At 41.5% G+C, this 25596-nt stretch overlaps 1 protein-coding gene and 1 long non-coding RNA gene across 2 annotated transcripts in view; both read right to left on the bottom strand.

The window, feature by feature from the left end:
- Window positions 1-6696: 6696 nt before the first annotated feature.
- LOC134620328 (uncharacterized) overlaps window positions 6697-25596 on the bottom strand; it is a 229285-nt gene continuing 210385 nt past the window's right edge. The window contains 1 exon segment of the mRNA XM_065470095.1: window positions 6697-7337. Within this exon segment, the coding sequence (XP_065326167.1) occupies window positions 7124-7337 (214 nt within the window). The 3' untranslated portion in view covers window positions 6697-7123.
- On the bottom strand, window positions 13702-14635 carry LOC134624219 (uncharacterized). The gene is made up of 3 exons (XR_010093485.1): window positions 14561-14635; window positions 14321-14462; window positions 13702-13730 (listed from the first exon to the last, which is right to left on the bottom strand). It is a non-coding gene; the product is annotated as an uncharacterized LOC134624219 (long non-coding RNA).

Here is a 25596-nt window from a genome sequence, read left to right as displayed (position 1 = left end):
GGCATCCCTAGCCGGGCCACCAGAAGTAGCATCGGAGGAACGATAAGGTGCGGAGGACCCCAGGATGGCATGAAAAACGGGCGGTGTGAGCCCACTGGAGAACCCGAGAGCGGACGGCTGAAGGAACAAAGAGGCGACCGGGGGGGGCCAGTCCCAGGATCTGGTTCAGTCTCCTGTGCCTCCTGGATGAGCCCCGTCGATCTCCCAAGATATGGCTCCAATCAGTGTGCGAATGAAAAAGGCAAGCGGTTGTCAGACACCGGAGACCCGCTGTTCTAACACTGCGCCCACCGCCTCATCCGATGTGTCGGTGGTCAACGCAATCTCTTCTGACGGAAACGGGTGGGCTAGCAGGGCATCGTTGGCCAGTCCGGCCTTGGCCCCAGAAAATGCCTGGATGCGTTCAGGTCGCCAATCAACCGGGTCCTTAGCTGTTTTACCCTCCTCGTTCATTACTCATCACCACACAACTGAATACTTTTCACTCCTTATTTGGGCAATGTGCAATTCCTGAGCTGGGCTCTTACCTTAGGGAGATTAGGTCTCGCAGAGGTGCTCCGTGTGGATTTGCTGTGATTAAGTTTCATAAAGCATGATTGTAGTGCTACCAATTATTGCCTGATCTAAAACACTATTGGGCTGGTACTTATTTGGGGTGGACTTGTTTCTTTTAAAGCAACAAGCATCTGGGGGCGCTGGGAGAGAGAAAGCCCTCAGGTGATAGTTGCGTTGCTGGCAGGTTGCACCAATAAGAATATATTGTTGTTGTTAGTGACCTTTAATGTTGAACTTCAGTGTATTATGGCTGATATTGACCCTCAGATTAACCCACCCGAGAGATTAATAAAGTTTCATCTAATCTATCTCTAATCTCTAATCTTCTGCACATTCCAGTTATTTTTCAACTCTCCATACCCAACTGCACACAGGTGAGGAGAGTATTCATCTGCTCTGAACTTGAGGTTCTCCACCGTGTGCTTTACAGACAGATACTAAATCTGAAGTGGCACGGCCGCCATTTTGCTATCGTCTTTCCTTCCTACTTTCAAGAAAGGCTAAACTTTATTGGTCCAGCAGGTCTGTCCAGTCTTACTGAGCAGTTTAAAGTGCTCTCACAGTTCTGGGCTTTGGCCTTTCTAACAGCTGTGCTCACACTTTCCACTATGTTTGCAGCTTTAATGGAAATGATGTGTAACATTTGTGTGACTTAAGTCATGTGATCACCTGCTGCAATGACCTCATCAGCACTCTGGGTCTTCCTGGATCATATGACTGCCCTGGATTTCCTCCCCTGGATGTGGTGAGCCTGGCCTGTGGTGACTGAGGAGTGTGTGGGAAATATATCATTTTTATTAAGATTTAAGTAGTGTCTTTTTCTGAAAACTTTTATTAAATAAAGTTGTTATAATCATTTTTCATATTTGCAAATGTGCTCATGAAGAGTTAGCATTCAGAGGGTTACAAACATCATCTGGCGCGACTGTCCAGATGACATATTGTGAAAGGTGACACAGAGTGCAGAAAGGTCAATGCAAACATGCTTACACACAGACAAGAGTTATATGAGTTTTTAGATGAAAGGCATATGTGCCTGCACAGCAAGAGTATGTGCTCATGATGTTCCAGAGATAAGCATGAAGAGAACAGATCAACAGGAAACACCTGGAGTGTAAGATGGTTGAAATAACATAACAATAACATTGAATACTTTGGATTACTTAATATATTATCATGCTTTTTACAACTATGTGAATGTACTACTGATGTGCGATTTATTAGTTACCAGAGGTCCGCGGCTCCGAACTAAACTGACCTTGGCTGCAGTGGTTATTATTATATTTACATGCTTCCAGCTCCCGTTTTTGCTCGATGACAACTCGTACTTTTCAACCCTCTTTTTTCTCCCTCCTTGCGCTCACAGACACATAACGTGTATGGTAGTCCATTCTCCCTGCAGCACGGACTACACTGCCCATGAGGCTACATTCTTTAGAGCTATGCCTAATAGGCATTCTGCCTATTAGCTAAGCACAACAACAACAACAAAAAGGCGCTCACTCACCCAGGAAACACACAGTCGCAGAGAGAGAGAGCGTCACCTTGTAACCACGGCAACCGTACATGTATTCCATTACTCCCCAACACCGATGTTGCCACAGTGTACATCGTCCCATCCATGTGTTTAATAAAATCATTGTCTTGACTGAACCTATCTGGATGTTTGGTGATGTGTTCTCTACCTCAAATAAAGAATTCGGGACTTATCATCTGTTCAACATGACAACAATTTGACTTCAATGTGAACGTTTGCCATTAAATAACCTTCTTCATCCAGCTGACAGCATCCTTCATTCTATGATATGAACAGTTCCTCCTGTTGATGACAAACCTCTGACATGATCTGCTTGAGGAGCTTTTTCATGTGAAGCTCTCTGAGCTCAGGGCTAAGTTGCTGTGTTTCATCTTTAAGAGCTGCTGCCTCCTCGCCGGACTTGTTCTTCTCTTCTTCTCCTAATGACACCATTTCTGCTTCAGATCTTTCACTGGGCCTAAAACAGATGAAGAGTAGATCTACTGCTGTTCACTGTTTGTGTCAATATGGAGAAATATGAAAGACAAACACAGCACATACAGAGAAATGTAGACAGAATGTGCAGCCAGTGCAGTAAATGGTCTAAATATCAGCTCTTTAGAAAATGATCCTGATGAACATGAAACTAACATCAAATGAGAAACACAGCTTCCTTGTTTCATGTCCAATAACAATAAATGAAGAGCTAATAAAGAGCTATTCTATTGTAAAATGCTGAGATGATTATTAGACAGAACCCAGCGGCTCACCAAAAGAATATAACACAGAACAATAACAGGACATATAATCATGTAGCAAACATGATCTTCAACAGGCACACTTCTATTATTCATGATCACAAACACAAAGAACTTGTGCAGCCCTGATATCAGCCCTAATATATGAGTGTGTTTGCCCAAAGATTGAAACAGCATCAACATGACAGCTGTAAGAAATCTTCTCTCAGCCTTGTTTGGCAGAAGATCCCTGCAACAAAGATTGTAGCTGAAAGATGACGTGTGTAAAGTTTGTCTTTGGGAGGGTTGAGGCTGTTTTTAGACCTTTGATAGTTTCAATCCAGTTCTGAAAGACAGAAATAAACCAAAACAACATCATTGGATCTATAACAACTGTAGCCGAACCAGTGGCCTCTTTTCATTTTTATTCCTCTGAAGCAGCTGCATTATAACCAGTCTGCTCCTTTGTGGCCATTTAAAACAGCCTTAAATAACTGTTGTTATATTTGTTGCAGTTTCTGCTCCTCTCGGACAGACGGCTCTTGAAAAGACATTTTTGAATTTCAACATAACTTTTAACTGGATAAATATCGGATATATAAAAGTCCCTCTGCAACAAACTGATTCCAGCTTCTACCTCATGATAGGAATGTTTTTTCAGAATCAGAATCAGAATACTTTATTGATCCCTGGGGGAAATTATTTTTTGTTACAGTGCTCCATTATAAACCAACATTAACAAAACAGACAACACGCTAACTAAGAATAGTACAATATATATATAAAAAAAAAAAAAACACCCAGCACGCCCCTGCGGGCGGTTTATCCTTCAAGCTCGGGTCCTCTACCAGAGGCCTGGGAGCTTGAGGGTCCTGCGCAGTATCTTAGCTGTTCCCAGGACTGCGCTCTTCTGGACAGAGATCTCCGATGTTGTTCCCGGGATCTGCTGGAGCCACTCGCCTAGCTTGGGAGTCAACGCACCTAGTGCTCCGATTACCACGGGGACCACCGTTACCTTCACCCCCCACATCCTCTCGAGCTCTTCTCTGAGCCCTTGGTATTTCTCCAGCTTCTCGTGTTCCTTCTTTCTGATGTTGCTGTCATTCGGAACCGCTACATTGATCACTACGGCCGTCTTCTTCTGTTTGTCTACCACCACTATGTCCGGTTGGTTAGCCACCACCATTTTGTCCGTCTGCATCTGGAAGTCCCACAGGATCTTAGCTCGGTCATTCTCCATCACCCTTGGGGGCATCTCCCATTTCGACCTTGGGACTTCCAGGTTATACTCGGCACAGATGTTCCTGTACACTATGCCGGCCACTTGGTTATGGCGTTCCATGTATGCCTTGCCTGCTAGCATCTTGCACCCTGCTGTTATGTGCTGGATTGTCTCTGGGGCATCTTTACACAGCCTGCACCTGGGGTCTTGCCTGGTGTGGTAGACCCCAGCCTCTATGGATCTTGTGCTCAGAGCTTGTTCTTGTGCTGCCATGATTAGTGCCTCTGTGCTGTCTTTCAGTCCAGCTTTGTCCAGCCACTGGTAGGATTTCTGGATATCAGCCACCTCCTCTATCTGCCGGTGGTACATACCGTGCAGGGGCCTGTCCTTCCATGATGGTTCCTCCTCTCTCTCTCTCTCTCTCTCTCTCTCTCTCTCTCTCTCTATATATATATATATATATATATATAAGTCACACATTAATAAATAGCTGGAAAAGAAACATGTAGTTGTAGCAGTAACCAGTGTGTTAAGTGGATGCGTTGTACAGGGAGATGGCCACAGGCAGGAATGATTTCCTGTGTCGTTCAGTGGTGCTTTTCGGTAATCTCAGTCTTTCACTGAACGTGCTCCTGTGACTGGCCAGCATGTCACGGAGTGGGTGGGAGGTGTTATCCAACATTGTCTTTATTTTGGACAACATCCGCCTCTCTGACACCACCTTGAGGGAGTCCAGCTCCATCCCCACAACACTACTGGCCTTACGGATCAGTTTATCCAGTCTGTTGGCATCTGCGACCCTCAGCCTGCTCCCCCAGCATGCCACAGCATAGAGGATCGCACTGGCCACAACAGACTCGTAGAAAATCCTGAGCATTTTCTGGCAGATGTTGAAGGACCTCAGTCGCCTCAAAAAATAGAGACGACTCTGGCCCTTTCTGTAAAGTGCTTTGGTGTTTTTAGCCCAGTCCAGTTTATTGTCAGTATGTACTCCAAGGTATTTATGTCCTCCACAATGTCAACAATGACCCCCTGGATTGAAACAGGGGTCAAGTGTTTCCTGGTCTTCCTGAAGTCCACGATCAGTTCCTTGGTCTTTGCCACGTTGAGCTGCAGATGATTCTGCTCACACCACGTGACAAAGGAGTCAACCACAGCCCGGTACTTTGTCTCATCATCCCTGCTGATGCATCCAACCACCGCAGAGTCATCAGAAAACTTCTGAAGATGGCAGGTCTCTGTGCAGTGGCTGAAGTCTGTGGTGTAGAGGGTGAAGAGGAAGGGGGAGAGGACAGTCCCCTGTGGTGCCCCTGTGTTGCTGATTACCTTGTCAGACACACACTGTGGGAGACGTACATATTGTGGTCTTCCTGTCAGGTAATCAACAATCCAGGACACCAGAGAAGCATCCACCTGCATCGCTGTTAACTTATCACCCAGGAGGGTCGGCCTGATGGTGTTGAAAGCACTGGAAAAGTCAAAAAACATGACCCTCACAGTGCTCGCCGGCTGGTCCAGATGGGTGTAGGCACGATCGAGCAGGTAGATGATGGCGTCCTCAGTTCCGAGACGAGGCTGATAAGCGAATTGAAGGGGATCCAGATGTGGTCTTACTATGGGTCGCAGCTGGTCCAGGATGAGTCTTTCCAGGGTCTTCATCACGTGGGAGGTCAGTGCCACGCTTCAAGATGTGGTTCAAGATGACCTGATATCTTTCATGATGGAGACATTTGACACGTGTTTCACATATTATAGACCAACAAGTTATTCATAGCAGTTTAAATACGGGGAGTCACTTTTGGGCCCAGCAGATAAAACAGAGCCAATATTTCCTTCTTTATTTAAGTGACGTGTGTCACAGATGTGACTTAATAAAGTGTAACTGAACATTAGTAATGTTATTCTCATGGTGTGCTTTGAAGTTAGCGTCAGCTAAAGTAATATACTAGCAAAAAACTATTTCCAGGCTTCCACCATACAGATGATGCTCGTGGCAAAAGAGTAACTTTCAGAAGCCTTTTCATTGTGAAATCTGTTTCTGTTCATGAGGAAATCACATTCAAACTGATTAAATAGACATTTTTCAGTAGTTAGCTGCCATGCGCCCGTCTTATTGTGAAGTGAACTGGAGTCTGTCTGTACTGGATCTGGATTCATCGCCGTCCCTCCAACAGCGACACAGTGATCCGGCTCACCGATTGGTGATAACGACCTAATGAGCCTGCTAGCAGGTGGAGGAGGGCCAATCTGAGCCACAGTTATGGGGCTGATAACTGCGAATAACGCCCATTGATGGACTGATAACATGAAGATTAAATGTCTGCTCCCTCCAAAATAAGAGCTTTTTTAAAAACTCAGACTGAGGTCTTATTTTGAAAGCCAGACTTTGTTGAAGCTGTTTTCTGGAGCAGGACCCTGAACAATTAGAAAAAGCAGATTTAAAAACACTTCATGTCATCTGTGCTCATTAAATTGATATCATGCAGTTCATCTTTTCACCAGCAAAGGGCAAAAGATCACCATTAATGAAGAGTTCAAGGAGATGTTAGTGACATCAGAGCTGTATGTATTGATCTAATTAATATGGAAGTTCATGTTTCTTTGATTGGGTCAGTTTTTAAAGCAGCTGGTTTTATAGAATGACAGAAACATGAGAGATGCTGAATGTCTTTAATATTTGATACACTGAGTACTACTGGATGTCCACTTATTCAGCCATGATGGAAACATCCCATTAAGAAAGAGAAATCAAACATTTGGATTCATTTTATTGAGCTCAGACTTGTTGAAAATACAGAGGAGCTGGTTGTGAACTGAGCTTCAGAGAAACACAACATACTGATATTCACTGTGAAGCTTTGAGTGGAAAAAGACAGAAAACAACATGTGGATCCTGGAATAATGGGAGCTTCCATCTTTAAAGGACTGAAGAGGAAGAAGTTTACAAGGAATCATTGAGAAGAGTTTCAAACATCAACTGATTGAATCCATGAATCTAAAAACGTGTTTGTGAGTGAAAGAGACAGACATGTACAGACTGAACTATCTGTTCAACAGTCAGAGTGTTTCTCTAACAGGAGACACTCTTTACACTCAGCACAGGGACACTGAGGCACCAGGAGACCAGAACATAAACCCAGGATAAAGAGTTTCAGTGAATGTGGTGTTGAAGGTGTGGAGGTGGATCAGAGTGTCAGAGGAGACTCTGTAGAAGGACAGAGTGCCAGCAGGACAGTCCACATACACTGCTGCTCTGTTAGAGACGGAGGAGGAGGAGGAGGAGATGGATGTTTCTGTCTTTTTGTGTCTGACGTAAAGAGGCCCATCATCGGAGCACCTCAGACTCCAAGACTGATCATTCCATCCAAACACGCAGTCATTACTCCCTCCTTTCCTTCTGATTCTTCTGTAACTCACTGATATATAAACCTCTTCTTTCCACTCGACCTCCCAGTAACAGCGACCAGTCAGATCATTTCTACACAGCAGCTGAGCCCAAGAATCAAATCTGTCTGGATGATCAGGATATGACTGAACCTCCTTCACACGTGTCACCTTCCTGTTGTTGTCAGACAGTTGGAGCTTTGTGTTCACTGTGTTTGTGTCGATCGTGAGTTTCTAAATGACAAAGAGCTCAGTGGACTTTGCATCCAACACAAACTATCAAACACATTGGCTCACAGTCAGATTGGCTTTGTATGGATGGTGTAACAGGGGGCTGGGAAAGGATGCTGAAAGCTGAATATAATACAGAACAATAACAGGACATATAATCATGTAGCAAACATGATCTTCAACAGGCACACTTCTATTATTCATGATCACAAACACAAAGAACTTGTGCAGCCCTGATATCAGCCCTAATATATGAGTGTGTTTGCCCAAAGATTGAAACAGCATCAACATGACAGCTGTAAGAAATCTTCTCTCAGCCTTGTTTGGCAGAAGATCCCTGCAACAAAGATTGTAGCTGAAAGATGACGTGTGTAAAGTTTGTCTTTGGGAGGGTTGAGGCTGTTTTTAGACCTTTGATAGTTTCCAATCCAGTTCTGAAAGACAGAAATAAAAACAACATCATTAAGATCAGATCATGGAGCTGTTTCCTGCCTTGTTTCTAGCTTCACATTACAAGACTTTACTACAATAAAGATGCTAACATGTATCTGTAGGAACAACATCATTGAATCTAGAACAACTGGAGCCAAACCAGTGGCTCTGCTGGGATCACTGGTGAGCCAACACTTCCTTGTTGGATGCAGATTTCAGGGCTTCCTGTTGCTCCTCCGTTATAACTGTTCTCTCTTCTCAACACATGATGACGCAAAGGAATCAGCAGTGACGAAGATGATGCTGAAGAGAAGCACACATTTCACACATATAACAGAGCAGTCCAGTTACACACACCTCTGCTTGACATTAGGCCTCAAACAAAGACACAAAACACTAACTTGACTCTAAATAGAAGAAACTGGCAGCTTTTTCTGTTCTGTGCTTATTTATATTTGACACACATGCTTCTCTTTGTGCAAACACACATCGCACTATAAGGGTAACCTAGCACACAATGATTGGACAGCACAGTGATGATGCTGGGAGATCCTATACGAAGCAACACAGAAACACTGAGAACTTTAAACATTGATTATATTGAGATAAGCAGCCGACCCAGTCTAGATAAAGGCGAGCAGCTGGGACCACTGCTGCACCAAAAACAGGTTTCAGTGTTTCCATGCGTGTGTGTGTGATGTCTTTACTTATACTGGTCAATAGACTTTAGTCAACACATCATTGAAAGGTGTTACACATGAAATAAAAACAGTGTTTCATCTTTATTCCTGTGAAGCAGCTGCATTATAACCAATCTGCTCCTTTGTGGCCTTTAAAACAGCTTAAATAACTGTTGTTATATTTGTTTCTGCTCCTCTTGGACAGACGACTCTTGAAAAGACATTTTTGAATTTCAATGTGACTTTAACTGGATAAATATGGGATATATAAACGTCCCTCTGCAACAAACTGATTCCAGCTTCTACCTCATGATGGGAATGTTTTTGTGGTTCAAGATGACCTGATATCTTTCATGATGGAGACATTTGACACATGTTTCACATATTATAGACCAACAAGTTATTCATAGCAGTTTAAATACGGGGAGTCACTTTTGGGCCCAGCAGATAAAACAGAGCCAATATTTCCTTCTTTATTGAAGTGACGTGTGTCACAGATGTGACCTAGTAAAGTGTAGCTGAACATTAGTAACGTTATTAACACTCTCAGCTCGTCCTTGTTCCAGACCTGAAGATCCTCTTCTTTCATTCAGCAGCAGCTTCAGGTCTGTGATGGTCCAGGCTTGTTGTTGGGAAACAGCCCTGCTGGGATGATGGTGTCCTCACAGAAACAGTCAGTGATGCTGTTGATCTCCATCACAGAGCACGTCCCAGTCTGCAGGCTCAGTCCTGCAGGGCCTCGCTGGCTTCCTGACTCCACCCAGTCAACAACAGGAAGTGTTTGAAGTGCAGGAACAAACTGAGGCTGTGGTCAAACAGGAGTTTTTATCTCCTGGCTCTGAGTCTCACTGCGGCCCCGCTGCTGTGTCAACATGTGTTTGTGCTAAACAATGATTGAAAGTGTTATAAATGACTTGTTGGCCTCTGATCTGTCACAAACAGCTGAAACGTGTCTCTCATGAGTCACATGAAGGTTTCTGACAGAAAGGACAAAAAGCAGCTGCAGTCAGTTTGTGTCATTTTTATATTTATTCATCTGGGAGAAAAATCTGAGGGACATTAAAATGTGTTTTTCAACAGAGACAAGAACATAAATATAATGTCACAGGTAAATGAACATATTTCAAGTAAACAGCTGGACTGATCAGGTCCAAACACAGAGTGATCAACAAACAGCTGTCATATCTTTATATATAAGCTCTTTATAAATCCTGTTCACTGCAGTCTGTTTACTAATAATGTCAAACTGTTAGAAACACAGAAACATCAGAATCGACTTTGTTCACATAAACCTGTCTGGGATCCTTTGTTGTTCTTTTGATGCAGAGTTACATTATAAATATAAAGAGTTATTTCAGAGTCTCATCAGTTTTCCTGCATGTCTTTATTGAACACATCAGCAGGGCTGAAGCTCTCATGTTAAACACACACTGATCTATGGACACGTTCATGTGTTTCTAACAGCATCATAACCAGGCTGTTATCAGGCTGCACTAACATTATGTCACACACACTGAATGTAACAGTGACAGTTTACATCATCACACAATCAGCTGTGATTGTTTCACTGTCATCAAATTAGTCAACAGGAAGTAGAATCAATAGAAACCAATCATTTACTGACAGCATGTCTGATTGAAATAAGTGCAGATTATGTATGAAGTATAACTGCACACAGTAACTGTGTTACAATAAGGACTTAACAGCGCCCTCTGGTGGAGTGTTTCAGTACTGCGTTAAGGCAAGGCAAGGCAAGGCAAGTTTATTTATATAGCACAATTCAACAACAAGGTGATTCAAAGTGCTTTACAGAGACAATAAAAACAAAAACAAATAAAAAGCATGATTTAAATTTGATTAAAACAAGCAAGCAAACAAACAAACAAACAAACCAACCAGTATATAAAATCAAATATCAAAACAGTAGATAAAATCAGTAGTTAAAAAGTAGGTTTTGAAATTTAAACTTAAGTGTGGATTTGGTGTTTTATTCAAATGCAGCTGAGAACAGGTGAGTCTTCAACCTGGATTTAAATAAACTGAGTGTTTCAGCTGATCTGAGGCTTTCTGGGAGTTTGTTCCAGATATAAGGAGCATAAAAGCTGAATGCAGCTTCTCCGTGTTTGGTTCTGACTCTGGGGACTGATAAAAAACCAGATCCAGATGACCTGAGGGATCTGGAAGGTTCATACTGGGTCAGGAGGTCACTGATGTATTTTGGTCCTATACCATTCAGAGCTTTATAGACCAGCATCAGAAGTTTAAAGTCTATCCTCTGATGGACAGGCAGCCAGTGTAAAGACCTCAGAGCTGGACTGATGTGGTCCACTTTTTTGGTCTTAGTGAGGACTCGAGCAGCAGAGTTCTGAATGAGCTGTAGTTGTCTGACTGATTTTTTAGGTAGACCTGTAAAGATGCTGTTACAGTAATCAAGCCTACTAAAGATGAATGCATGGACTAGTTTTTCCAGGTCCTGTTGAGACATCAGATCTTTTATCCTTGAAATATTCTTGGGGTGATAGTAAGCTGATTTTGTTATTGTCTTACTGTGTTTTTCTAAGTTTAGGTCTGCATCCATCACTACACCCAAATTTCTCGCCTGGTTTGTGGTTTTTAGGTGTATAGATTGAAGTTCTCTGGTGACCTGTAATCGTTTTTCTTTGGCACCAAAGACTATTACTTCAGTTTTATTTTTGTTTAGCTGGAGAAAATTGTGGCACAACCAGTCATTAATTTCCTCAATGCATTTACCAAGAGCCTGTACAGGGCCTCGGTCTCCTGGTGACATTGTGATATATATTTGTGTGTCATCTGCGTAGCTATGATAGTTTATTTTGTTGTTCTTTATAATCTGTGCCAGTGGGAGCATGTAAATGTTAAACAGAAGGGGTCCCAAGATGGAACCTTGGGGAACTCCACATGTGATACTTGTCTGCTCAGATGTGAAGTTACCTATTGATACAAAGTATTTCCTGTTTTCTAAGTATGTTTTGAACCAGTTTAGTACAGTTCCTGAAAGACCTGCCCAGTTCTCCAGTCGTTTGAGTAATATGTTGTGGTCAACTGTATCAAATGCTGCACTGAGATCCAGTAAAACTAAGACTGACATTTTTCCACTGTCTGTATTCAGACATATGTCATTAAACACTTTGGTCAGAGCGGTTTCAGTGCTGTGGTTCTGTCTAAAACCTGACTGGAAGGCATCATAGCAGTTATTCTGTTTTAAGAAGTAATTGAGCTGTTGAGAAACTGCTTTTTCAATAATCTTACTTAAAAATGGGAGATTTGAGATCGGCCTGTAGTTATTCATTTGTGTCTTGTCAAGATTGTCCTTTTTCAGTATAGGTTTAATTACAGCAGTTAACAGCAGTTAACTAGAATACACCACCTCCTCCTCACACCACCTGCTACAGCTCTACTCTTCTATGACTACAGTCATCCACAGCACTGATGTGAGGTCACATGGTTCATATGTAAGGAGCACAGAGACGTCCTAGCAGCTGACCTCAGGTCAGTTTAATGACTGTGAGCAGCAGCTGTGTTCTTGTCACTGTGACAGGGAGACACTCTCATGTCAGCTTGTTCTCATGCAGGAGGATCAGGAGCTCCATGTTTGTCTTCATGTTTGAATCATGATGTGTTTGTGCCATCAGAGTCTGTCATGAGTACTCAGGGTTTCACAGCAGCTCTTCTGAATACTGATGAGGACTCCAACCTCATGTTTCACCTCTCTGAGCTTCTGATGTCTGTGAACACTCGTGTTTCTTCTCTGGGCTCATCTGAACAAAAACACCTTTCTGTGTTTGGCCAATATAGAAAGCTCCTGACCATGCATGGAGGGTTTCACCCTGAGGCTGTACGCTAAGCGAGAGGAAAGAGGCCGGGGACTGGTGAGTGTCAGCACCACAGTCCAAGATGAGACAACAAACATCCACGAATACATCAGGAACATGGCCCCAACCGACTGCGTGCTCAGTGAATACCTCAGGCAGCAGAAACCCAAGAATGAGGAGGAAGAGGAGGCACCATTATGGAAGAACAGAACAGGCCCCTGCACAGTATGTACCACCAGCAGACAGCAGACATCCAGAAATCCTACCAGTGGCTGGACAAAGCTGGACTGAAAGACAGCACAGAGGCACTAATCATGGCAGCACAGGACCAAGCTCTGAGCACAAGATCCATAGAGGCTGGGGTCTATCACACCAGGCAAGACCCCAGGTGCAGGCTGTGTAAAGATGCCCCAGAGACAATCCAGCACATAACAGCAGTATGCGAGATGCTAGCAGGCAGGGCATACATGGAACCCATAACCAACTGTCTTTCACAGAATTATAATCCAACAGGGCAATGATGAAGACAAGCAGAAATAAAGCCAAATCCAAGTCCACAGCTTTGGGTTTCAGCTGCCATCATGACATTACAATCATATGCACACAGGAAGTAACTCACAACCAGACACAGCAGGATGGTACCCAGCAACAGTGAAATTCAGCAATTTCAAGAATCTGTGGACAAAAACCACTGATACCACAATATGAAGTGGGCGGGTCTGGACAGGTCCTGAGATACACTTTTCAAAGCTTTTATGTGCCATCAGTTAAAAAGTATGATGATGTATGATGAGTGAAGCATTTAATGTTTAGATCCAGCTGAAGCTCCACCTTAGCTGAGGCCGAGGGTGTCAAAAAGGTGTCTATCCAACATACGGAGAGCATCAATCAGGCATGAGCTGGCTCTTTCTCCTTTGTTTCGCACCACATCAATAACATGTCGAGCTCGGTCAGCCCTGGGTTTGATTCTGGCTGCTTCCATTTCCTCCATAATTATAATTTCTTCTTGGAGCAGCCTGTCCAGCAGCTGGTTCAGAGTCGAATCCGACACCTTTTCCACAAACTGAATCCGAACTGAGAACAGACGCTTGTTTGGTGGGAGGCTCTGCAGCCTCAGCTGATTGTCTCTGCTCTGAACATCTGAGGACCAAGCAAAAAAGAAGAGATATTTCTTGATAACAGAACAGTCTAAGCTTTGTTGAATCCAGAGAAATCTCTGCAGGTAATCAATCATCAATGCACGTCGCTGATCTTCAGACACTCGACCAATAACAGCATGAATCATGAAACGTGGCTGGAGACAAATTCAAAATCAGCAGATACAATTTAATTTAATGTTTATCATGAGAGAGCAGACAGGATCAGAAACGAGTCCATCAGCAGGATAGCTCGCTGACAGAGAGGCTGAGAAGTTTGCACATGTGCAGAGGAGGGAGAAAGGATGATGAAGATGGAGCTGCCAGGCAAAGAGGAAAAGAGGCATACCTCAAAGAAGATTCATGGATACAGTGAAGGAGGACGTACAGAGGGTTGGCGTGACAAAGGAGGATACCAGGATATGGAGATGGAGACAGATGATCTTAAATAGAGTGGCCAAAAGAAGAAGAGAAGAATGAAGGAGGAAGAATACTTGCTTTTGATCCTTGATCATTAATGAAAAGCCATGTGGACCACATTTCCTAATTATTTCTGATATAGTGGATTAGGTGGAGTGATGTTAGAGATGTTACCGGTTAGATCAGTGTCCCATCTCCAGACCTCTGTCTGCGCTTGGTCCTGGACTGTTATTGGCATTTCTTCAGTGTTTGCAGGAAGGCGCACCTCAAATGTTGGATGGTAGTTTGGTCCAAAACCAGGGTGAAATTTTTTCTCCTGCAAACACAGTGCAAGTGTTTCTGTCACACCCAGAGTCCTCTGAGTGAAGAATGTCAGAGTCAAAGGGCTCCAGCACAAAGAGATTAATTACTCACTGCAGGCTGGATTCTACTGGCGACTGGACAGAGAACACGGTATCTGTGATCTTGGAAGAATTCACAGTCAGATGATGCCGGAATGTGTTTGGAATATCCATGCTTTCCACTCACCTTAAAATATAACAAATGTAATTTGAGGGGTTATCTTTAGTAATTTTACATCCCCACATCAATTATACATATATTGATGGGTTGTCTTTGTTTTCTGGGACATGTAAAGGAAACTGTACCTGGCAGTGAAACTGTCAAGAAAGCAAAGTACACCGGAAATCTAAACCATAGTGGTTGCAGCAGTAAGGAGTAGTTTTTAAATAGAAGACTAACAATCTGTTTCATGTTGAACTTTCTCAGGTTTCTCTACAGTTCAGTAAGTAGTTGGCAGGTGTTTATACACATGTTGATTTTTTTTTTAATGCCAAAAATAGGTGACTGTGGCAACCTGCTATAGACCAATCATGAAAAGGATTTTGGTGGGTTTGGATAAAGCACCCTCTTTTTAACTGGTTCCATCTATGTTGTAACTTACATTGCAACTGGAAAACCCTTTTAACATTATACTATGTACATTATATATTATATTGTGTAACTACACATCAGGTAAACAGAGCCAGCAATTATTGTTATTGGCCTTTTCAGGAACATTGATTCCTCCCATGCACACTAACAATCATCGCCTCACCAAAAACATTCCTGTGTTTTTTTCTTTTAATTTCCTAGCACTGCATATAAAATATGAGACCACACTGTAATAGAAACATAAACACAACCATAAAATGTGAGCAACAACTTTGGCCACTTATGTAAGTCTCTGCAAAGGCCCCCCACAAAAATCTAAATCAGGCATAAAACCAGTGGTGAGATGGAGAGTTAATCGGTCAGTAGGATGTAAAGTGTTGATTTCTGATCTGTAATACAACCTTAGGTTATTCTGCAGCATAAGCGCCCTTTAGAATGTACCATGGTATTATTTAAAACATGTTCATGAACCTGATTTAAACATGCAGACAGGATATACAATCCCAGCTAGTCTGGGAGCTCCCCATGATTCCTAGGACGAGCTGGAAGATTTTTGTAAAGACAACGATGTCTGAGAAGTGACAGAATATGGACAGGCTGACTAAATTAAGCTCCTGTTAGCAGCTCTGGAAAAGATGAGATGAGTTAGGATTGAAATAAGTGAAAGTATAACTTTCCCTAGATGTTCACCTCTTTCACTGGGATGTTCCTTGGCAGGAGAAACACATTGATGTTTTGCGTCTGTGTTCTGGGGTTTGGTGGACGGAGGAACAGCAAAACTTGGCCCAAAATGGTTTTCTCCTGGTGCCATAAGCTCATTAGCATGTCCAAAGGCCAGACGAGGCCAAAGGAAGAGAGGTGAGTAACTTCCACAATCACATGAGTGTCTGTGATGTTTAGGGGCTTAAGGATTTCCATCTCACCATCAGAGATATGGACGACAGACAAACTGTTGGAGTGCAGAGCTGTAAAAACAGAGCAGGCAGACATTTGTTTGACTCCCAAAACCTCATTACAATGACATTGCTAATCTAATTTGACATATAAAACACTGAGATGGTTTCCTGGGTTAGGCAATGCATCAAGCACTGCTGAAGAGAAGCCAAGCCAGTGATGGATCCAAGTCTCGTTTTCTTATTTCTATCAGGCACAGCCTTTGTGGGGACATCATGGACTCATGAGATGCTGTTGTTTCTAGATCATCATGACAATGTTCGTCCAGAATCAACATCGCAAGTGACCAATCACATTATGATTGGAGCATTTAAATAGCAGTAGCTATTAAAAGCTATCACTAGCCAAGTGAAATAGGTAGTGATTGAGGTATGGCTAACAGGAACTCTAAATTATATATTTATTATACTCTACAAATGATTAAAGAAGAAACCTGGAATTCCTATCAATTTGCTATACGAGAGATCAATGTAAATACATTTCGTCTACTTTCCAAAGCTATAACATCACAAACAATGTGATTGGTCAGCTCCAATGCTGACCTCGGACAAACATTATTATGACGCAGGAACTCTAGGGATGATAGATGTTTCAACGACATACGACAGCTTCAGTTTATGACACGCACATGTGTGAAACAAAATAATACCCCCTCTGTCATGATTGCTGTGGTTTGTGAAAACCAATGTAGACTACTCAATCACTTAAACATTATATAGATACATAAATAATATAAAAATATCCGATTTGAATTATTTGTGGCCTAAAGATGAGAGAAAGAGAGAAACAGAGACTGCTGCGTGAGCTTCATTCATTCCTATTAGCAGAGAGAGAGAGCAGCACACAGTCTATGAAATTAACAAAATATCTGTAATAAAAACTGCCTCTGTTTTAAGGAGAAAATAAAACAGGAGCTTTCAGCTCTGATTCTTTTCTCGTTTTTCTACTTTCAACTTTCATCAAGTGACGTCATCCTAATCAATCTTCAAAGTCAAACAAACACATCCAAAGTTTGAGGGCTGTGAGTAAAAAGTGAACTGAACCCCAAAACAGCTGTAAAGATGTTATTACAGTAAACACAGCAGTGTTTCCTCTGCATGTTTTACTTTGTAAATGTATTTATTGTGAGCAACAGGAATCTTAACAGATGGAGAATTTTACTGAAGCACACTGATCACTACGCTCAAAGATTGCTATTAGATTGTTATCCTGTCTTCCTTCTCTCTCCCCAACCAATCACAGCAGATGGCCCCGCCCCTCCCTGAGCCTGGTTCTGCTGGGGGTTTCTTCCTTCTAAAAGGGAGTTTTTCCTTCCCACTGTGTGCTTGCTCATAGGGGCTCATATGATTGTTGGGTTTTTCTCTGTATGTACCATTGTAGGGTCTACCTTACAATATAAAGCACCTGGAGGTGACTGTTGTTATGATTTGGCGCTATATAAGTAAAATTTTATTGAATTGAAATGATCATTCTGAATATGTTTTTGCTTCGTTTGTGTGGGAATGTCTCCAAAACATGTGATTATCATAATTCTATGATCATGTGATCTATGATCACATTGCTCCAATTTTAGCCAACTTACACTGGCATTCTGTTAAATATCGTATACAATTTAAAATTCTTTTGTGTACTTTTAAAATTCTTAACAATTTAGCGTCCAGCTATCCATCTGAACTCCTCCACTTATACAATCCCAATAGAGCAATAAGATGGTAAATGGCCTGTATTTGTATTAGAGATGGCACGATACCACTTTTTTATGTCCGATACCGATACCGATATCATAAATTTGGATATCTGCCGATACCGATATGAATCCGATATAGTGTGTTTTTTAATCAATAAAACTGTTTTTTCAATATCTTGCTGCATTTTGTATAAGTTCATACTCAAGTTTAAAAAAAAACAACACTAAAGCTATTCTGTTATACCTGTATGTAAAAAATACACTGCACCCAAAATATTTCATAGTTCAGCAATACTGATCAATCTAATAAACTTAAACCTGCTCCATCCTCCCTATTCTGGTATTTTAAAGAGTACTTAGCAGAAATATTAAGCAACCTAACTAATAGGGTTGCAAACTCCCAGCAAAAAAAAAAATAGAGAACCACCCTCCACCTGATGATGCACAATCGATGTAATCAACTTTAATTTGATGCAGTGTGAAAAAAAATGCACAGAAATAAATTATTTTTCAAGAATAATTAAATAGATTCAACATCTTTCTTCAACAGAATTGCAGACTGCACAGATGGTATCTTCCCAAAGGAAAAAGTACTATAGCTTACTAGGGTATATTAGACTTAACAGTTACTATATACAGCAATGGACTTCTATACATTTTACATCAGATTAAAACTTTGGGTGTAAGATTCAGATAATTATTTATTAAAAGCTAGACATTTTAAATGAGAATAAGAAAGAAAAGTATGTCTTAGGGCATGAACAGGGAAAAGGGGGCACAATCGGCCCCCCTGGCTAAACTTTGCTAGATCCGCCCCTGCACAGTTACCAGCCGTCAGCTACGTAGAAAAGGATCCTGGTCTAGAAAGTAATATTAAATAAATTCTAACAACAGCTTATCAAGGTTAGACGTGCTGCTGTTGTTCAGCCGCTGGTTTCCTCTTTCTGGTGCAAAGTGGGCCAAAAACAAAGAAGAGAGACGGACTCGCAACAGAAAAGCCGATCAGCTGATCATTAAGCAGTTCCATGATTGAAGTAGCGACAGGAAGGTGAGGGAGAGAGAGGCAGTCGCTCCATATATCGGTTGTTAAGCTTAACATGGGAATGCTTTACAAACATTCAGAGATGAACTTACACACTTGCTTTACTTCTCTCTGGGATAACTTCCTCGGAGATGAAATGCTGGTTTGCTAGCGAGGCTACAAATACACACAGCCTGCTCAATCACGTGACTCATACTGCTCCGACATGCTACGGTTATGAGCCGAGTTACGCCGTGTCACAAGTTTTGTGAGGTGTTTTTTTGATATTTAATGGATCGGATTACATTTTTTATTTCTCGCCGATATCCGATCCAGTAATTTAGGTCAGTATCGGACCGATACCGATACGTAATATCGGATCGGTCCATCTCTAATTTGTATAGTTCTTTACTTAGTCCCTAAGGACCCCAAAGTGCTTTACCCATTCTGTCATCCACCCATTCACACACACATTCACACACTAGTGATGGCAGCTACATTCCAAGCTTCTTATAAAATACACTGCTGCTCGTCGTCTCCGCTCAGACTCAGAGTCTGTTGGTTGTTCCCCGTAAAAGGGGGGTGGAGCCTTTCAGTCTAATGCACCAAGGCTGTGGAATAGTTTACCACTACAATTACGTTTGCTTGACTCTGTGGATTCTTTTAAAAAGCAGTTAAAAACTTTTCTGTTCAAACAAGCCTTTTGGTGATCTACGTATTTTATTTTCTTGATCTTTACACTGTGTATAATGTCTATTGATTGTATTGTTTATTTTAATATTTGTGTACAGCGCTTTGTGACAGCTTGTCTGTGAAAACAGCTTAATAAATAAACTTTATGTAGCAAGTACATAAGCTAAACTAAATTGAGTTAGTTATGAGTAGTTGACCTAATTCAGAAGATATCAGATTCGGCTCTGGGAGGTGAGTGAAGTATAATAAACATACAACCACAACAGATATTGTGATTACAGTTGTTATTTACAGTGAAAATAAAGTGCAAATACCAAATACCAATATTTACAAAATCTGCAGACAGGACAAGATAAAACGTAATTCAAGCTTGTAAAGTATCAGCTGCACAATGGTGCAGCAACCTCCTCCAACCCCCGGCAGACAATGTCCATAAAGTTGCTATTTCATGATTGATATAAATCCAATGCGCATAACAGTCTGTAACAGATTGAACTTGGGAGTGTGATGATCAGAACTGAGATTCCAAAACTGAGATCCCAGAAGTGAGATTCAGAGGACTGAAAACCAGGGGGGGAGAGTGTAGGCCACAGCAGCCTCCTACCAGACCGCAGGAAGTTGTAGCTGGGGTTCTGGCTCGTTGGGCCTAGCTCGCCATCCAAAGTAGTGGTGTCGCTGTGGTCTCCCCAAGGCACCACTAGCCTGCACTATAATCACAGGACCACTATTAGCAAAATTCATCTAAATTTCCCCCAAGCTAGCTTTAGTTCCAGTATACACAATAAGGTTCATGAGAAAATACAAATATACAACAAATACATATCCAACCATTATAATAAATTAAAATAAATAACAATCTCTAATAACAAAACTACAACCACATAGAGTGAGAGTAGTAGTAATGTGGTAGGCCTCAGCCTTAGCTATCCCATCAGCTAATAGCACTGGCATACTGATACAGGTTACAAATACAACAGACATTCAGACTCAACTCACCATTCACTACGTGCGATGTCACAAACCAGCCCCCACGCATCTACCCGCGGCGGTATCAAAGTACTGTTGAACGCAATCCACAATTAATTCAAAGACAAGCCAAGATAGTAAACAGCGAAGAGCGTTCGCCCACGTACCTGTTGCTTCTATCCGCTACCGCCTCTCCCCCGCATCTTTTCGAGGCGACAACCCGGAAGGCATATATTGGTGCCTCGCGAATGTAATTGGTCACAACAGGCACGTGCAGACTCGCGGCGTGGCGTGCGTCATGACGCGTCGCGATGCCTTCACGGACACGCTCCAATTGGAATTTAAGATTTCGATTCAGATTTTTATGTGGGTTACATCTACTTACTTACTTACATTGTAGCCACAGCTGCCCTGGGGCGCACTGACAGAGGCGAGGATCTTGCAATCAGATGCTCCTAACACAACCAAGGTCTTGTCCTAAGTCTAGATGTGACCGGGCCTTTGATACCGTAGCACCTAGACTCTGGAATGACCTCCCCGCTCATATTCGTACCTCCGAGTCTATCAAGTCTTTTAAATTGTGTCTAAAAACTTATTTTTTTTACTTAGGATGTCCTAACTTTGCTTTGTTAAAGAGATATGGCAATTTGAAAATGCCTCCCGTTACAGAATTTCAGCTCTGAATTTGAAAACCTCCCCATAGACTTTGAATGGGGACTTGTCAGACCTTGTGTCACTCCGAGGCAAAATGAGAGAAAACGGTAAACCTCACAATAAAGATAGTGACATTGTCTGAAAGCCAGCAAAAATACCTACGTTTTGATGTATAATTTGTGAGGGTTGAGTGGAAATTGAGTGAGTAGCAAGAAGTTGTTTAGACATGAAGAGAAAATTCAGAACGGACCAGCACTCACTCTGACTTAATTGCATAGCAACCATAGCAACGCATGTATTTTCTGAAAAATCACAATTTTGCAACTGAAAACTTAAAGAGAGATAAGATTAAAACGGTAGAAGATCTGAAAAAGCTGAATCAGACAGGAATAGCCCAATAAGTTGAGAACGTTTTAAAGTTTGAATGGAGTTTCTAGGTGAAAGCATGAAGAAGTAGTTAAGTTTCAAAAACAAGCAAGTTTTAGCAGAATTGTGGAAGTTTTCCATTCATTTCAATGAGACAAATTAAAGGAAAAAAGTGTAATATTTTAAAAAGTATAATAGTAATAAACACCAAAAGTCATAGCCATCATTAGCAGAAAGAGCAGAACAGTAAAGAGTTTGAACTGAGAAAATCGGCTGAAAACTGAGGAAGTAGTTAAGTGCCAAAAAGTGTACGGAAGCAACTAGAGGAATAATAAAGAACTAGAAAAATTTGCATTTCCTGCGAAAATGCTGTGTGGATGCCTTAATGCTGAAGTTGCCTGCTGAAAAAGCTGAAAAAGTTGAAAACTTGCAAAAAGTTATATGGCGGTGAAGAAACTGAAAATTCTGCTGAAAACAGGTGAAGAAGCAGAAAATGTTTGCTGAAAAGTGGTGAAAAGCCAAAAACTTCTACTGAAAGGGGTAAAGACAGAGAAATTTTTGCTAAAAAAAAAACATTGCCCTAAGCAGGATTCAAACCTGGCCCTCCAGGTCCTAAGGCAGCAACTCATCTCACTGAGCCAAAGTCATTCTGACAAAGAAGAGGTGGAGAGACTGACAATTTTGCTTAAATGAGCAGAAGATGCTGAGAATTGTGCTGATAAGAGGTGAAAAGGCTGAAAATTTTGCAGAAAAGAGGTGAATCAGCAGAATTTCAGCTGAAAAGAGGTAAAGAAGCAGAAAGTTGCGCTGAAAAGAGATGAATCAGCAGAATTTCTGCTCAAAAGAGTTTTTTCTGAAAACAGCTGAAATTTGTGCTGATAATAGGGGAAAAAGCTGAAAATTTTGCAGAAGAGGTGAATAAGCAGAATTTGGGCTGAAAAGGGGTGAAAATTCTGCTGAAAAGAGTTCAATCAGCAGAATTTCTGCTGAAAAGAGGTTTTTGCTGAAAACAGCTGAAAAAGCTGGGATTTGTGCTGAAAAGTGGTGAAAAAGCTGAAAATTGTGCTGAAAAGGGGTGAAAAAGCTTAAATTTGTGTTGAAAAGAGTTAAAAAAGTTTAACTGTTAACTGAAAGAAATGTTGCCATGAGCGGGATTTGAACCCGGGCCTCCCAGTCTGAGAACGGCTGCTCATCTCACTGAGCTAAAACACAGGTCTTCCCGGCAAAGAAAATCAGTGAGGCCACTGATAATATGGCAGAAATGGGCAAAAAATATTGCAAAAAAAATTCAATATCTCAAAAAGTATAGAAGTTATGAGCACCAAAAGTCATAGCCGGCATTAGCAGAAAGAGCAGAATTTTTTAAAGTTTGAATGGCGAAAATCGGCTAAAAACTGTGGCAGTAGTTAAGTGCCAAAAAGTGTACGGAAGCAACTAGAGGAATAATAAAGAACTAGAAAAATTTGCATTTCCTGCGAAAATGCTGTGTGGATGCCTTAATGCTGAAGTTGCCTGCTGAAAAAGCTGAAAAAGTTGAAAACTTGCAAAAAGTTATATGGCGGTGAAGAAACTGAAAATTCTGCTGAAAACAGGTGAAGAAGCAGAAAATGTTTGCTGAAAAGTGGTGAAAAGCCAAAAACTTCTACTGAAAGGGGTAAAGACAGAGAAATTTTTGCTAAAAAAAAAACATTGCCCTAAGCAGGATTCAAACCTGGCCCTCCAGGTCCTAAGGCAGCAACTCATCTCACTGAGCCAAAGTCATTCTGACAAAGAAGAGGTGGAGAGACTGACAATTTTGCTTAAATGAGCAGAAGATGCTGAGAATTGTGCTGATAAGAGGTGAAAAGGCTGAAAATTTTGCAGAAAAGAGGTGAATCAGCAGAATTTCAGCTGAAAAGAGGTAAAGAAGCAGAAAGTTGCGCTGAAAAGAGATGAATCAGCAGAATTTCTGCTCAAAAGAGTTTTTTCTGAAAACAGCTGAAATTTGTGCTGATAATAGGGGAAAAAGCTGAAAATTTTGCAGAAGAGGTGAATAAGCAGAATTTGGGCTGAAAAGGGGTGAAAATTCTGCTGAAAAGAGTTCAATCAGCAGAATTTCTGCTGAAAAGAGGTTTTTGCTGAAAACAGCTGAAAAAGCTGGGATTTGTGCTGAAAAGTGGTGAAAAAGCTGAAAATTGTGCTGAAAAGGGGTGAAAAAGCTTAAATTTGTGTTGAAAAGAGTTAAAAAAGTTTAACTGTTAACTGAAAGAAATGTTGCCATGAGCGGGATTTGAACCCGGGCCTCCCAGTCTGAGAACGGCTGCTCATCTCACTGAGCTAAAACACAGGTCTTCCCGGCAAAGAAAATCAGTGAGGCCACTGATAATATGGCAGAAATGGGCAAAAAATATTGCAAAAAAAATTCAATATCTCAAAAAGTATAGAAGTTATGAGCACCAAAAGTCATAGCCGGCATTAGCAGAAAGAGCAGAATTTTTTAAAGTTTGAATGGCGAAAATCGGCTAAAAACTGTGGCAGTAGTTAAGTGCCAAAAAGTGTACGGAAGCAACTGGAATAAGGTGGAATAAAGAATAAAGAGAAACAGGAAAACAATAGTGTGGAAGCCCTTTAGGGCATCCACACAACTAGAAAAATTTGCATTTCCTGTGAAAATGCTGTGTGGATGCCTTAACGCTGAAGCTGTCTGCTGAAAAGCTGAAAAAGATGAAAAGTTGCATGGTGGTGAAAAAAAAATGTTGCCCTGAGCAGGATTCGAACCTGGCCCTACCAGGCTCAAAGCAGCTACTCATCTCACTGACCCAAACTCATTCTCACAGAGAAGAGGTGGACAGACTGACAATTCTGCTGAAATTAGCAGAAGCTGCTGAGAATTGTGCTGATAAGAGGTGAAAAAACTGAAAATTCTGCTGAAAAGGGGTGAAAAAGCTTAAATTTGTGTTGAAAAGTGTTAAAAAAGTTTAACTGTTAACTGAAAGAAATGTTGCCATAAGCGGGATTTGAACCCGGGCCTCCCAGTCTGAGAACGGATGCTCATCTCACTGAGCTAAAACACAGGTCAACCCGGCAAGGAAAATCAGTGAGGCCACTGATAATATGGCAGAAATGGGCAATAAATATTGCAAAAAAAATTCAATATCTCAAAAAGTATAGAAGTTATGAGCACCAAAAGTCATAGCCGGCATTAGCAGAAAGAGCAGAATTTTTTAAAGTTTGAATGGCGAAAATCGGATAAGAACTGAGGGAGTAGTTAAGTGCCAAAAAGTGTACGGAAGCAACTAGAATAATATAGTGGAACTAGAAAAATTTGCATTTCCTGCGAAAATGCTGTGTGGATGCCTTAACGCTGAAGCTGTCTGCTGAAAAGCTGAAAAAGATGAAAAGTTGCAAAATGTTGCATGGTGGTGAAAAAAAACATGTCGGCCTGAGCAGGATTCGAACCTGGCCCTCCTGGTCTCAAGGCAGCTGCTCATCTCAATGAGCTAAACTCACTCTCTCAAAAAAGAGGAGGAGAGACCGACAATTCTGCTGAGAAGAGGTGAAAAGGCTGAAAATTTTGCAGAAAAGAGGTAAATCAGCAGAATTTCTGCAGAAAAGAGGCAGAACAAAAGAACAAAAGAGAAAACTGAAAACAGGTTTTGCCATGACTGGGATTCGAACCTGGCCCTCCTGGTCTCAAGGCAGCTACTCATCTCACTGAGCTAAACTCACTCTGACAAAAAAGAGGTGGAGAAACTGACAATTCTGCTCAAATGAGCAGAAGCTGCTGAGAATTGTGCTGATAAGAGGAGAAAAGGCTGAAAATTTTGCAGAAAAGAGGTGAATCAGCAGAATTTCTGCTGAAAAGAGGTAAAGAAGCAGAAAGTTGCACTGAAAAGAGATGAATCAGCAGAATTTCTGCTCAAAAAAGTTTTTCCTGAAAACAGCTGAGATTTGTGCTAATAAGAGGTGAAAAGGCTGAAAATTTTGCAGAAGAGGTGAATAAGCAGAATTTGGCCTTAAAAGAGGTGAAAATTCTGCTGAAAACAGTTCAATCAGCAGAATTTCTGCTGAAAAAAAGTTCTGCAGAACTCTTTTCAGAATTCTGCTGAAAAGATGTTTTTGCTGAAAACAGCTGAAAAAGCTGGGATTTGTGCTGAAAAGTGGTGAAAAAACTGAAAATTCTGGTGAAAAGGGGTG

Source organism: Pelmatolapia mariae, linkage group LG3_W (assembly GCF_036321145.2).
Source record: "Pelmatolapia mariae isolate MD_Pm_ZW linkage group LG3_W, Pm_UMD_F_2, whole genome shotgun sequence".
NCBI classification, from domain to species: domain Eukaryota; kingdom Metazoa; phylum Chordata; class Actinopteri; order Cichliformes; family Cichlidae; genus Pelmatolapia; species Pelmatolapia mariae.
Note: the sequence above shows the minus strand (reverse complement) of the source record. Positions and strands in the feature narration are given on the sequence as shown.